The sequence below is a fragment of the Melospiza melodia genome, chromosome 4 (assembly GCF_035770615.1).
Source record: "Melospiza melodia melodia isolate bMelMel2 chromosome 4, bMelMel2.pri, whole genome shotgun sequence".
NCBI lineage: Eukaryota > Metazoa > Chordata > Aves > Passeriformes > Passerellidae > Melospiza > Melospiza melodia.
The window spans coordinates 96,721,879-96,734,018 of NC_086197.1; the positions used below are offsets into that span (position 1 = coordinate 96,721,879).

Genomic DNA, 12,140 nt, shown 5'->3' on the forward strand with positions numbered 1-12,140 from the left:
TTATTCTCCTATGACAACTCCTTTTTAGTAATTGAAAATATATTTGACACCCTGTGTAGCAAATCTTCATTCCACCCTGCCAATCTTTTGTCCTCATTTAGAGGCTGCATTTATTTGCATTAAAATTTTAATGATATTTGTTAATTCTCTTCTTCATACTGTTCAACAGTTCTTAGTGAAGGGCTGGGATGGATGTGAATCCATGGATAGATGAGATGGATGTGAATAGCTGGGTTTATTTTCATACTTATTTCTGCAGTTTGCTGCTAATTGTGAGGTTGCTTCTCAAGTTGCGTCCCAAAAGAGCCTGAAGTGCTTTGAAAGGGAGAAAATATGGCAGAATGTGGCTCCTTTGGCTTTGCTCTTGTGTAACTGAGACTGTCAAGTTGAGAATGTGGGAGGATTAGTTAGTACACAGAAGGCAGAGCAGTGATTATTGCTTTCAATGGATCTTTTTTTAACTCATGCTGTGAATTTGGCTGCTCTGTTTTAGTTCACCGTAGCATTAAAATAGCTCTCCATGCTGAGCAGGCGTGTTGGAGCTGTAAACTCAAACGAGTAGGATCACCAGGTATTAATAGATGGTTTATTCTTCCTGTATGTGCACCCAGCACCCCACTCCTGCTGAGTCCCACTTGTGTTGCTGCAGCTCAAGTTGAGGCTGAAGACAGTTGTCACTTGTTTTCTGCATTTGAACACAAACTATCAGCTTCAAGCTACCAATTTGTGACCATCTGATGTACAAATTGGAGAACAATAATGTAAGACAATTGAGGACAGCCTCTGAAACACAGAATTGTTCTCCTTGGTCTGCGTTACTCAAAGCAGATTTGAGTCCCATTTAGAATTTAATTTTTCCCATCTGCTGTGCTTTAATTAAAAGCAATAATTTTTAAAGTTCCTAGTTTGGTTGGAGTGGCGTCTACTTTGTAAGTAATCAACCCTGACTGTGACTGACTCTGTGATCTGCTCTACATCATCAAGTAGTTCTTTGGGCTGGAGAGTCGTGATGTTTTAATGTTTTTAGGCAGCCAAATAGCACGGAAAGTCCCTTGGAAGTGGGTGACTGTGTCCCCAGGGCTCTGCTGAGAACATCAAATACCAGCGTCAGAGTTTCCACGAGGTTCGCAAGCTGTGACCGGCGGCTCCCAGCCAGGGAGCTCAGCCTGTGCTTTCCCCTCCTTCCAGGAGCTGCTTTCCCTGGATCCTCCTCGTGGCATGCCTGATGCAGGAGGTCATCCCAACTGGCTGAGTGTCTTCACTTGGACTGGGATTTCCCGAGGAGCCCGGGGCAGAGCACATGTATGGCTGTGCCCCTTGCCACGCTGTGCCACCCAGCACGCCCTGTCCCTTTCCCTCTGCCTTCCAGGGTTTCCAGCTGTGCTCTACAGCTGTGGCAGGAGGAAATGTGGAAAATTAAGCACCACTTGATGTCAGTACCAGTGGAGTTAGTTCATGTGAGGTCCTTTCTGTCAGATATAAATGACAGGGATTTAATTACATTGCGTTGGGTTGTGTCCAGTATTTGCATCCACATGGGTTCAGACTTTCCTACTCTGTAGGTCTTGAAGCTGGACAAATCCAGTCCTCCCACTCCTTGAGATTATTTCTGCATCTATCTTTTTATTGTTGCTTGGTTGCTAGTGACCACGAGGATATTTTCCTTCTCTGTGTGTGTAACAAATCTGGAAAAGCCTGCTAGGTGACCTGAAAGCAAGAACCCATAGCCTCCCTCGAAAGTTACAGACGGCACCAAAACTGCAAAACAGCTCCAGTGTGTTCTCTGTTTCTTGAATGTGATCCTTTGCCCTTTGGAATATTGTACACAGTGCCGGAGGACACGTGTGCACTGTGTAGGGGTGAGCACTTCCAGGGTTTCTGACAACCCACAGAGGTCATGCAGGGCCAGCTTTGGTTTCATTTTTCCCAAGGACTTCACAACCAAATCTGGACATATCAGGGCAGGGAAAGCAAAAAAGGCCTTACTGCACCTCCAGTGCCTGCTGCAGATTAAGTGGTATCAGTTTACCAAGAGTTTTTTAGGATGGATAAAAGACTCCAACAGTCTCCTTGTAAATGTCTGAACAATTTTTCTCAAACGCTGAAATAATTCACCCCAGACAAATACCTGGCAGTGTGTGTTTCAGTCTGAGCTCTTTGGCTGACAAAGCTGTCACGAACTGAAAGATCCTGTAATGGAAGAAAGTTAGTCAGCTGTAACTGTGAGCCTGGTGAGTGGTGTCACCTGAGGTGTAGATGCAGGATGTGGGGATTGCAGCTGCCTCCCCAGACAAAGCCTGCTACAGACAGTGATACATTCCACAGGTTTTATAAGAAGGGGGAAAAAAGTATTTCCTTCTCAAATGAGTGTCTCTTTCTTAAAGAATGGTGGTGTTGTCATCCTGGTTTTCTAAAGAAAGTAGTCATGCTACTCTGTGGCAGTTTCAAAGAAATGTGGCAGATGGGTGGGAGCAAGTTTCAGAAATTATTTTCAGAAATTATTTTCTTCCTAGAAATTTTATGTTAGCCAGTGGTGGGATACAGGAGGAAGGTCCAGATCAGTGGCCTTGCTTGGTAGTAGTAGAAGAGTGGTATTTTAATATACTGAGGGATGACAGAGCCAGCCCTGCAAGAGGCTGCTCAATCCATGAACAGCCAGCCCCAGGCTGGGCTGCCTGCTGCTCACTCTGTGGCTCAGGGTTGCTTAGGAAAGGGCTCACTGCAATATAGGGAGGGGACGAAAAATTTAACTCTTTAATGAGACCCATTTCATCAGATCCTGCCTTTGCAGAACTACTTTGAAACACTTCCTCTGGCTGCTCTGTGATCCTTGGACTCTGGCACCTTCCTGGCATTACAGACACACTTGATGTGGCAGTCATGGCACTTTCTGCCCTGCAGATCAGAGTTCAGTGTAATTGCTGTCAGGTAGCTCTGCTTTGCTGTGCTGGTGCCATCCCCAGCATCTTGGAACCAGGATTAAAACTCAAATCATTGTCTCAGGCAAGATTTAGAGTTTCCTTCATTGTGGGCTCATTTCTGTGCCTCTGTGTCTGGTTTATGGTTATGTGGCCCTGGGTGCTTTAAGACTCATCAGCAAAGCCAGGGACTACATAGATGCCTTGGAAAGGATTTCTTTGATCAATGTGATGAGACAACAGGAAGATGCTATTTCCAGCCCTACCAAAGAGTGTGCCTTGCAGAGCCTGTGGCTGGTTGACCTCCAGAGAGCAGTGGGAATGCTGTGCTTCATTAAGCTGGAGAAAAGTCTCATAAACATCTTTTTTGCTCACCAAAGAAGAGAAAATCTGAGATCTTGTGCTGGTACAAAATAAGAGAGAAATAAAAATAAAAATACTCAGTTTCTAGAGCTTTAAATAGAGAAAAGTGAAATGTGAAAGAATTGCATGCACGCTTTTTCCCTTAGTCATTCAGTGGAAGGTGGAGTAGTTAAGTCTGTGGCGCCTTTAAAATGATTCATTATTTCCATAGAAGCCAATTGATGTTTATCCTTCAGATTGCTCTGTGGACATTAAAATAATGGAGAATTATATTTGCTTTTAATTTTGTTTCCAGACAGCTTGGCCTGAACATTTATGATGTGACTTGGAAACCATATCAAATAGTGATTTATAGCTGCTGGTAATTGTGTGAAGATTGAAGATAGGCTGGATGCTGCTTTCCTTTGCTTTTTTTTTTTCCTCTTTGCCTCCCCCATTCTTTTGCTTACAGAGTGCTCTTGAGTGCAACGTGGTGAAAGGCCAACATCTCTGCCTTCATTGCTTTTCCTCGTACCAGCCACAGCAAATGAAGATTTTATTTCTCCCTAACATGAGGCTGTGTGAAATGAATTGTGGTTTGTGTTTGATAATTGGTTTGGGGGTTTTTTTCCCCTTTGCATAAGTTTTGACTGGTTTTGTGTTGTCATGATAATCACCCCCTTTGTAGGATGGAGAGAGTGGTGGTTTTTAGTCAAGCTGGATGAGAATCATATGCAAAACATGAATGGGGAGGGGGAAGACTTTTCTTTGTGGTAAGGCGTTTGTTGAATGTATAGATGTCAAATGTGCTCCCCAGGTGAGCCAACACAAGTAGTTCATACCTAAATTTATCTATCTGGTCTTATGGCTCAAGGAACTTGTTATTCCTATTTTCCAAAATTCATTTTTCCTGCACAGTTTTATCTGCTTTTTCCTCCTACTGAGTAAAAAGCTATTCTTAGAGCTTTGTGCATAATATAATTTAACAGAAGAAAACAAAGGGAATTTTGTGGACTATCATAGAAAAGCCCAGTGAAGTTATGAAAATTTTGAGAACTTTTCTAGTCATGTTGCAGACTCCAAAACAAATAATTTAAAACTAAAAATTTTAAAGTATATTAAAATTTTCCAGGATACTGTTTTCATATTGAATATAAGAGTGTTCCTTAGAGTTGTTTCCTGCCCTGACAAAAATCATCTGTGTGATACTGGGGCATGCTACTTTTGTGGTTTGATTCTGCACATGCAGCAGTGTGTTTTAGGTTTGTTTATTTTTTTTTTTAATTTCTGTACATAAAAGGAAGCCTCAAAACATGCAGCAAGTGCATTTGGGCCTACTTAGGAATTCCAGATGGCAATGTGGCCTAAACCAGCTGTTTTTCAGCATTGTAAGGAGTTATTTTTTTCTTCTTATCTTAGTTAAAAATGAGCCTGTTTAGTTTTGCTTTTGTTCCCAGCCTGTTTGCTTTCTCATTCTCATGCCCCAGAGCATTTCAGTTTCAGTCACTGCATGACATTGCTGAAATCAGGGCTGGAATGAAGTCACAAAATGAACAGCAAGCCAGTCTTATCCAAAAGTCATGGAAGGGAACTGCATTCACAATTATTGGCATAGATGAGCAAATGAGCACTGACCATTGTGAAATTAAGTGCACCTTATCTTAGCTCCTCGTTGTTTTGTTTTGTTTTATCAAATTAGTTGTTTGTTATTGTTTGCAAACGTTGTTCATGCCACAATTCCCGAGTATCTGGCCTTGGAGCTTCAATGAGTAAAGTGCTTTGGAAAGAATCCAAATCCAAAGAATCCAAATCAGTTCATGCAGAGGCTATGCACTTAGTAAAAAACAACTTTAAAAGACTGAGCAAGGATTTTATCTGCACTTTTACCCTAAAAGAAGACTACCTGCATATCTATCTGTGTGCATGTGCATATATACAATACATATGCATGTAGGTGATTACATTAATCTCAAATTTTCAGCAGTTTCCTCTCTTGCTTTCACATCACCACAATGATTTACACTAAATTCCAAGTTTCCTTGTCCTATAGGGAAACACATTGTCATCTGTTTTCTGAGTAATGGTCTGCAAAGCATATGCAGCTCTCTACTGTTTTTTAACACAGACTCTGAAAAGTAAAATGTTTTAAAATGTTCTCATGCATTCAATTTGTAATATTTTTTAGAAAACAATAATTTAAATGGCTGTAATTTTACCTACTCAGACTAGTCTGATGGTGCTGTAAATTGACCCTGACTAGATGAACCATTCCTACTTTTTGACTGGGTCTTAGAATTAAGGCAGGGGTCACCAACGCACATGGCAGCACAGGGAGCTGGAGGCAGAAATCCATGGAGAAGGGCTCTCCCTCTCCCCCCTTGGTACTAATCATGGAAAACAATGCTGGCTGCTTTGCAAAATATCAGTACTGCTGCACAGAGCCTCTGCTTATATCCCACTGAGTCAGACTTGTTTACTTCATAGAAGTATTAATCTCTGCCTCTGATTGTCAACTACTCCAGGCTTAATAGAATTTCAAGCAGTGGATGACACAGTTTTGCTGAAAATATGAGGCTTCCATCGCATTTCGAGTGATGTATTCTGCCTCACTCCCCTTTGGTCCATTTGCCATGGCTGAGGTTTAGATAATTAATTACTCCCATCCCAAGCCTTGTTCTTTAATTTAAGGATTTTCTTTAGCATCTGCCAGAATCTTCTGCGTGCACTCCTGAGATGTTAAGCAATGAAAAAGCCATTAAGTTAAATTCAGGCATTAATTTATTTTTTTTTTCAGTAGGATGAAATGGCACTCCAGTAGATTAAGCAGTTTCTGGTTTATGTTATTTCATAGCATGGCAGAGAAATGTGGGAAGAGGCTGGCTGGTCCTCTGGCTGCAGGAGAGGATGGTGAGTGAGGAAGCCCATCTTCTGGTCCTGCAGCTTACCTCAGTCTTTGCAAGAAGCAGGACATGAGGAGGGATCCATGGAGTGAAACATCTTTTGCCAAGGGACTGATGTCCACGTTATGCAACTGGGAAGACAGAGGGAAGGGGTTTAGCTTTACTTAACTAATGCATCATTTTCCTCAAAAATGCTTTCTTATTGCCTGTAAAGGCTTTTCTGAGAACGAAGCAGTGTCAAGTTGTGTTACTCTGTTCTTTGTGTTTTGAGGTCCATGAATGCTGTCATGAGTCATTCCTGGCTGGGGCTTTAATCACTCTCCTTCTCAGTCTGACCAATTCTCCACGCTCTTTCCTTGCCACTCCAAGCAACTTGTACATTCTTTTCACAGACATAACTTCCCCATTAAGCAAACTATGTATTTTAGCTTTTTCTAAGAAATACATGAAAGCAAATTAGCACAAAATCTGCTGCAATGGTCTCTCTGGGAAACTGCACGTACACCTGCTACACCCCAAACAGGAGCAGCAGGACTGAGCTTATGTGTCAGAGACACAACAAAGGGAAAATGGTCACTCTTGGAGTGCCTTGAAACAGCAACTCCATGCAGAATTTATGGAGGGTTTTAGTGCACCAGCTAGTGGGGCTGAAATGTCACTTCTGCATTGAAATTCCATATGCCTTCTGCATTTTTAGGTGTTTTAATTCTCTGTGCATCCAAGTCTCACTGTTGTTTATTAGAGTTTAAAGATCCTCAGACCTTTGCAATTGTACTCTATAGCTGTCAATTCAAAGACTTGACAACCTTAAGGTTTAAACAAATCTACTTTTTTAGTCCATTTCAGTTTTGGTATAGCTGCCCAATATGCAATTGCTTGGAGAAGAATGTTGTTGCTACCATACCAGAATACTGTAATTTAGTTGCATGGAGATATTTTACAAATCCCAGTATATGCTTAGGATTAATTTCAATTTTCTGGGCCTAAGCACTGAACATTAGTTTTTCTAGATTAGTTGTTCTGTAGTTAGTACTCAGGCATCTCTCAGGAGAGTCTCGTCCCATTCCAAGCCATGTCTCCAAAAAACTGTTTGTGCAAATAGGCCCTGGCTATTGACCACGTCTCCACAGGAAGCCTGAACAATTTATTCAGATGGGCAGAGTCAGCTGCAGATGGTGGAAGCTGTGAAATCAGATATGATGGAATTCCAAAGTCTTTGTAGATTGATGATCGATCTATTCAGCATTGTTCTCTGTATTTAAAGAATTATTTCATGTTATTATTTTTCCACCTGCAGATGCTTTAGCAGAAGCTGTGAAGAGTTCACCAGAGCTCGAGGCAGTGCCCAGCAGGTTGTTCACTGCTGTTTTCTCACCTGTATTATTTCTCTCGTCTTTAGTCTTCTGGCACCAGCATCACGGTGGACATCGCTGTCATGGGAGAGGCCCATGGGCTCATCACAGATCTCCTGGCTGATCCTTCACTGCCCCCCAATGTCTGCACGTCCCTGAGGACAGTGAGCAACCTGCTCAACACACAGCTGACCTTCCAGGCCATCCACAAGCCCAGGGTGAATCCCTTGGTGTCCTTCAGCGAGAACTACACCTGCTCCGACTCGGAGGAGTGTCCGGAGAAGGGAGAGAAACTGGCAATTCCCAAGGTGAGTGCTGGAGCCTGCCTCTCCCTAAAGGGATGTCATTGGGCTGTCAGATGTCACTGGGATTTTTGTGTGAACTGCCATCTCTTCTTCCTTCCCTTAATTAGAAAGGTGAAACCTACAGAATCACAGAATGATGAGGTTGGAGGAGACCTCTAAGATCATCGAGTCCAACCTATGCCCTAACACCTCAGCTAGACTGTAGCACCAAGTGCCATGTCCAGTCCTTTTTTTTAAACACATCCAGAGATGGTGATTCTACACCTCCCTGGGAAGAGCATTCCAGTACTTTATTATTCTTTTGGTGAAAAATTTCTTCCTAATATCCAACCTATACCTTCCGTGACATAGCTGGAAACTGTGTCCTCTACAGAAGTCAATTAAAAAGTTTCTATTGATGACCTTCATGTGCTTTGGATCAAGTCTAAACTGTTGTGTACCCCACAAACTAACAAAAATATCACAATCATTAGTATGACAAATACTGTGAGCTCATGGAAGTTGTCTTGAGAAGAAAAAGATGACAACCATAAATATAAATGTAATACTGCCTTGAAAAATGGCTTTATGAATGCTCAGGGATCAGGCAGGAAATAACCAGTGTTAACCACCCACACTTAGCAAGTGAACAGCGAGAAAGAGCACATCAGATTTGAAGTAGTGTGAATTGTAGGTTTGTTGCTAATTAGCTGTCCTGCAAGGCTTACATTTCATTTCTGAAACTAAACCAAAATGCTTTTGTACTGCAGCCTCCCTTGTAAAATTAAATATAGGCAGAATACATTGCACAGTCAAATGCTTTTATGTTTTTACAGTTTAAATGGCACAGCCAGTCATTCATTCCAGCATTTCCAGGCATCTGAATTGCAACGCTCGTGATTCTTTTATTACAGCTTAGTGTGATGATAATTGCCACCCTATTTGCCTGTTTAGCAGCTGTATGTACAAAATGGCTGTTCACAGGTTTTTAAGCACATTTCCCAGTTTCTTTTAGTGACCATATCTATAATGGCTGTACCCCAGGCTCTGAGGGGAAGAGTTAAGTGGAAGAGCACTGCTATCACATGAGCACACACAGGGAACAGATACAAGTTTGCTGTTGCATAATACCCTATGAGGAGGAGAGAAATGAAGGATGAAGAAATGCGTTAATGCTACAGAGAACTAATTAGATTGAAGAATTCATTGACCTAAATATATCACGGTTCATAAAATAAATAGTTTGCATGTCTTTATTTAAAGTGTCTAAAAGCAGATATAGGACCTTCACCTTAACCATCTGACACTGAGCATTGTGTGTAAGGAGATAATGTGTTAACATATTTATCTGCAACTTTGAGCTCCAGAACCACAGATGTCTTCCATCTCATATTTCTTAACCCTCTGGCAAAGTCCAAGCTCTCCATTGCAGATATATTTATTTTAGTTCTTAGCTATAAACACTTCACTAGAACTTCACAAGAGAAACAGCTTACAAAATTATAGGATCTGCAACAGCAAATCTGGCTCCAAAAAAGATCCTTTATTATCTTTGCCTTCAAAAATTTGAAAAAAACATGTGAATCCTGTTATTTGGAGAAATGGAGGAGACAGGTGAAAGAAAAACGCAGGGGTGGTTAAGAAAAATCTGCTGTAAACAGTGATGCTTCCTCTAAGCTTTTTGAGACATCATATCCCAGAGCGTAAAAGTTTTATTTCAGTGGATTGAGTAGATATGGCAGGGAAAAAAAGTTGGAGCTCCCCTGCCTTATTTTTCTTACAGACTTTCTTGGCTTGAATCTCTGATTCTGAGGATCCATGACAGTGTAAATCAGAGTAGTTGAGGTTGAAAGTGCATCTGGAGATTGTCTAGTCCAGTCCTGTCCCTCAGCTCATTGAGGAGAAAGTTTCTCTAGGCTCAGCCTAGATCAGGTTGCTCAGGAGGATGTCCAGTTGGGTTTTGAGTATCTCCATTAATGTAGATTTCACAGCTTCTTCAGGCAGCTTCTCTGTGTTCAGTTATCCTCACAGTAAAAAAAAAAAAATTTCTAAATTTTAATTAAATTCTTTGTACTTCAGTTCTTGCTCCACTGCCTCTTGTCCTGTCACTGGGCATCCCTGCAAAGACCCTTCTCCTTTACACCCTCCCTTTAGGTATTTGTGTACACTGGTAAGATCTACCCTGATACATTTCTTTAGACTGAGCAATTCCAACTCCCTCAGCCTTTCCTTTCATGACAGATGCTTCAATCACTTTTATGGCCTTGCTAACTTGTTTAAGTACCTTTGGCCACATCAGGTGTTGAACATGTGTGGCTATGGGGCTGTGCATATATAGATATAGATATATATACCTGTTTTTAAACTTGAGATAGGGAGGATGGTCCAGACTGTCGAAGCATTTAAAGCATTGGCTGTGTTTGAAATGAATAATCCATGGGAGAACCCAGATTTAAAGGTGTTGTCAGGCAGAATGAAGCCAATGGAAGTGGTTTATTTGTGCATGTGCAGAGGTTCTGCAGCTGTACCAACTGAAGGGCCCTGGTTTCCCCACAGCGCTTACGGAGGAGTCTGCCTCCAGGACTGCTGAGACGAGTGTCCTCCACCTGGACCACCACCACATCAGCCACAGGACTGCCCACCCTGGAGCCAGCTCCAGTCAGGAGGGATCGCAGTGCCAGCATCAAACCTCACGAATCTTCTTCATCCAGGTTACACATTGCCTCCTCTCTCTTTTATCTTTCTCTTCGGGCAGATTTCTTTGGTTCTGTGTGCAAAATGCATTCAGAAATGCTGGCTGTGAACTTTGTTAGAGTTACTTCTTCATGTTTCTCTAAATGGATTTGACAAAGAAGCAGCATTCCCATTTTTTGTCAGGGTATGCCAAAATTATTCATATTATTGGGTAGAAAAATAAATTTTAAAAAAGAACTATTTATGTTAATGGAATGCAGAACTGCCCAATAAAATTGGAAGAAAGGCTAAGATATCTGGTTAAAGTTTTCTTGAGATGTAGGGGTTGCTTAGGTGGTTATTGCTCAGCCTAGAAAAACTGCAGCAATTACATCAGCAATTTCTAAGAACACACCTACTGATGTGGTCCTGTCATTAAACCAGTTCCTAAAGCACTTCTCCATCTCCCATTCTTCTCAGGATCTAATCCCTGAGCTGGAATTGTGAAGCACATGGTCCCCCTATAGAATGGAGAGAGAATTGCATCTGCTCAGCTGCTTATAGCCAGCAGCCAGCTTGTTTGGGGAACGTGCAGAGATTTTAATAAAAGTTGTACTACCTCCACACCATGTCATTACAACAGGATTTCCTCCCTTCTGGCTCTGTGACTACTTTCCTGTTCTGGTCAGAGAGGAGCAGAGCCATCAAAGGAAGGCGGAGAGCAGCCAGTTGTGGTACCACCCTGTGAGAACGAAGTTCAGGTCCCCTCCTTACCTCAGCAATGTCCATCACCTTGGGGCTGGTGGATGAAGAAGGAGTGTGGAAACACTGGGGAAAGGAAGATCAGAGTGAAAGCACTACGTTCAAGAAGAGAATTCAGAGCTGGGACATCAGAAGACTCATGTGCTTTTCTGAAATTCAAAATTTAGGGAAAGAGATAGGACCTTGGAAGGCCCAACATCACCAGTGTTGGCTGTTGGATAGATTGGGGGAATGCAGCTCCAGAGAGCAGCTTCCTTCTAAGGTTGGCCTTTCCTTGGATACCTAAATGTGTCCCGTGGATGAGACTGTCACACAGGGTGTGGAGGTGCTCAAGGCAGCCTGCAGAGTACCCTGAAAGCCTCATGCAAGAAAAACACGTGGTTTGCCAAAGTTCCCTTTGTGAGAAGTCCCATCTGCCTCAGTAAAAGTAAATATAAGGAAGCTGTAACCAAATGCAAATGTTCTTCACTCCCAGACCTGTGGTTCCTGGGGTGCATTTGATTTATGCTGTTGATCTCAGTCTCACGTAGTGTGGAAGTGTCCCAAGATGGGAATCAGAGGGACAGCAATTAAATGTTATTGTTGGTCCTTCCCTGTGGTTGTTATATAACTCTGCATGAGGAGCCAGCTAAGCAGGCTATCAATTCTTCCTATGTTTAATGTCATAGCCAGTGGTGTAATTATAGCTCTGTCAAGCCTCCCAGCCTACTGTTTGCACTCCTTCTTTCACAGTAGGAGAAACAATGTGTGTTCCAGAAAGGGGGAAAATGAATCCTATAAGTCTAGCTTTAAAAATTTTGGCTGACCAAGAGAGATCTGCTTTCAAGGAGAAGAATTTTGAGCTGAAGAGAAAAAAAAATATCTTGGTTATCTGCCACTTCCCTGTACCAAATTCAAGCACTCCACTGG

At 42.1% G+C, this 12,140-nt stretch overlaps 1 protein-coding gene across 4 annotated transcripts in view; it reads left to right on the forward strand.

Moving 5' to 3' along the window:
• PDE3A (phosphodiesterase 3A) overlaps positions 1–12,140 on the forward strand; it is a 211,621-nt gene that overhangs the window by 166,852 nt on the left and 32,629 nt on the right. For all 4 annotated transcript variants that reach the window (XM_063155677.1, XM_063155679.1, XM_063155680.1 and 1 more), the window contains 2 exons: positions 7,560–7,820; positions 10,353–10,507. In XM_063155677.1, the coding sequence (XP_063011747.1) occupies positions 7,560–7,820; positions 10,353–10,507 (416 nt within the window). The remainder of the gene's footprint in view (positions 1–7,559; positions 7,821–10,352; positions 10,508–12,140) is intronic.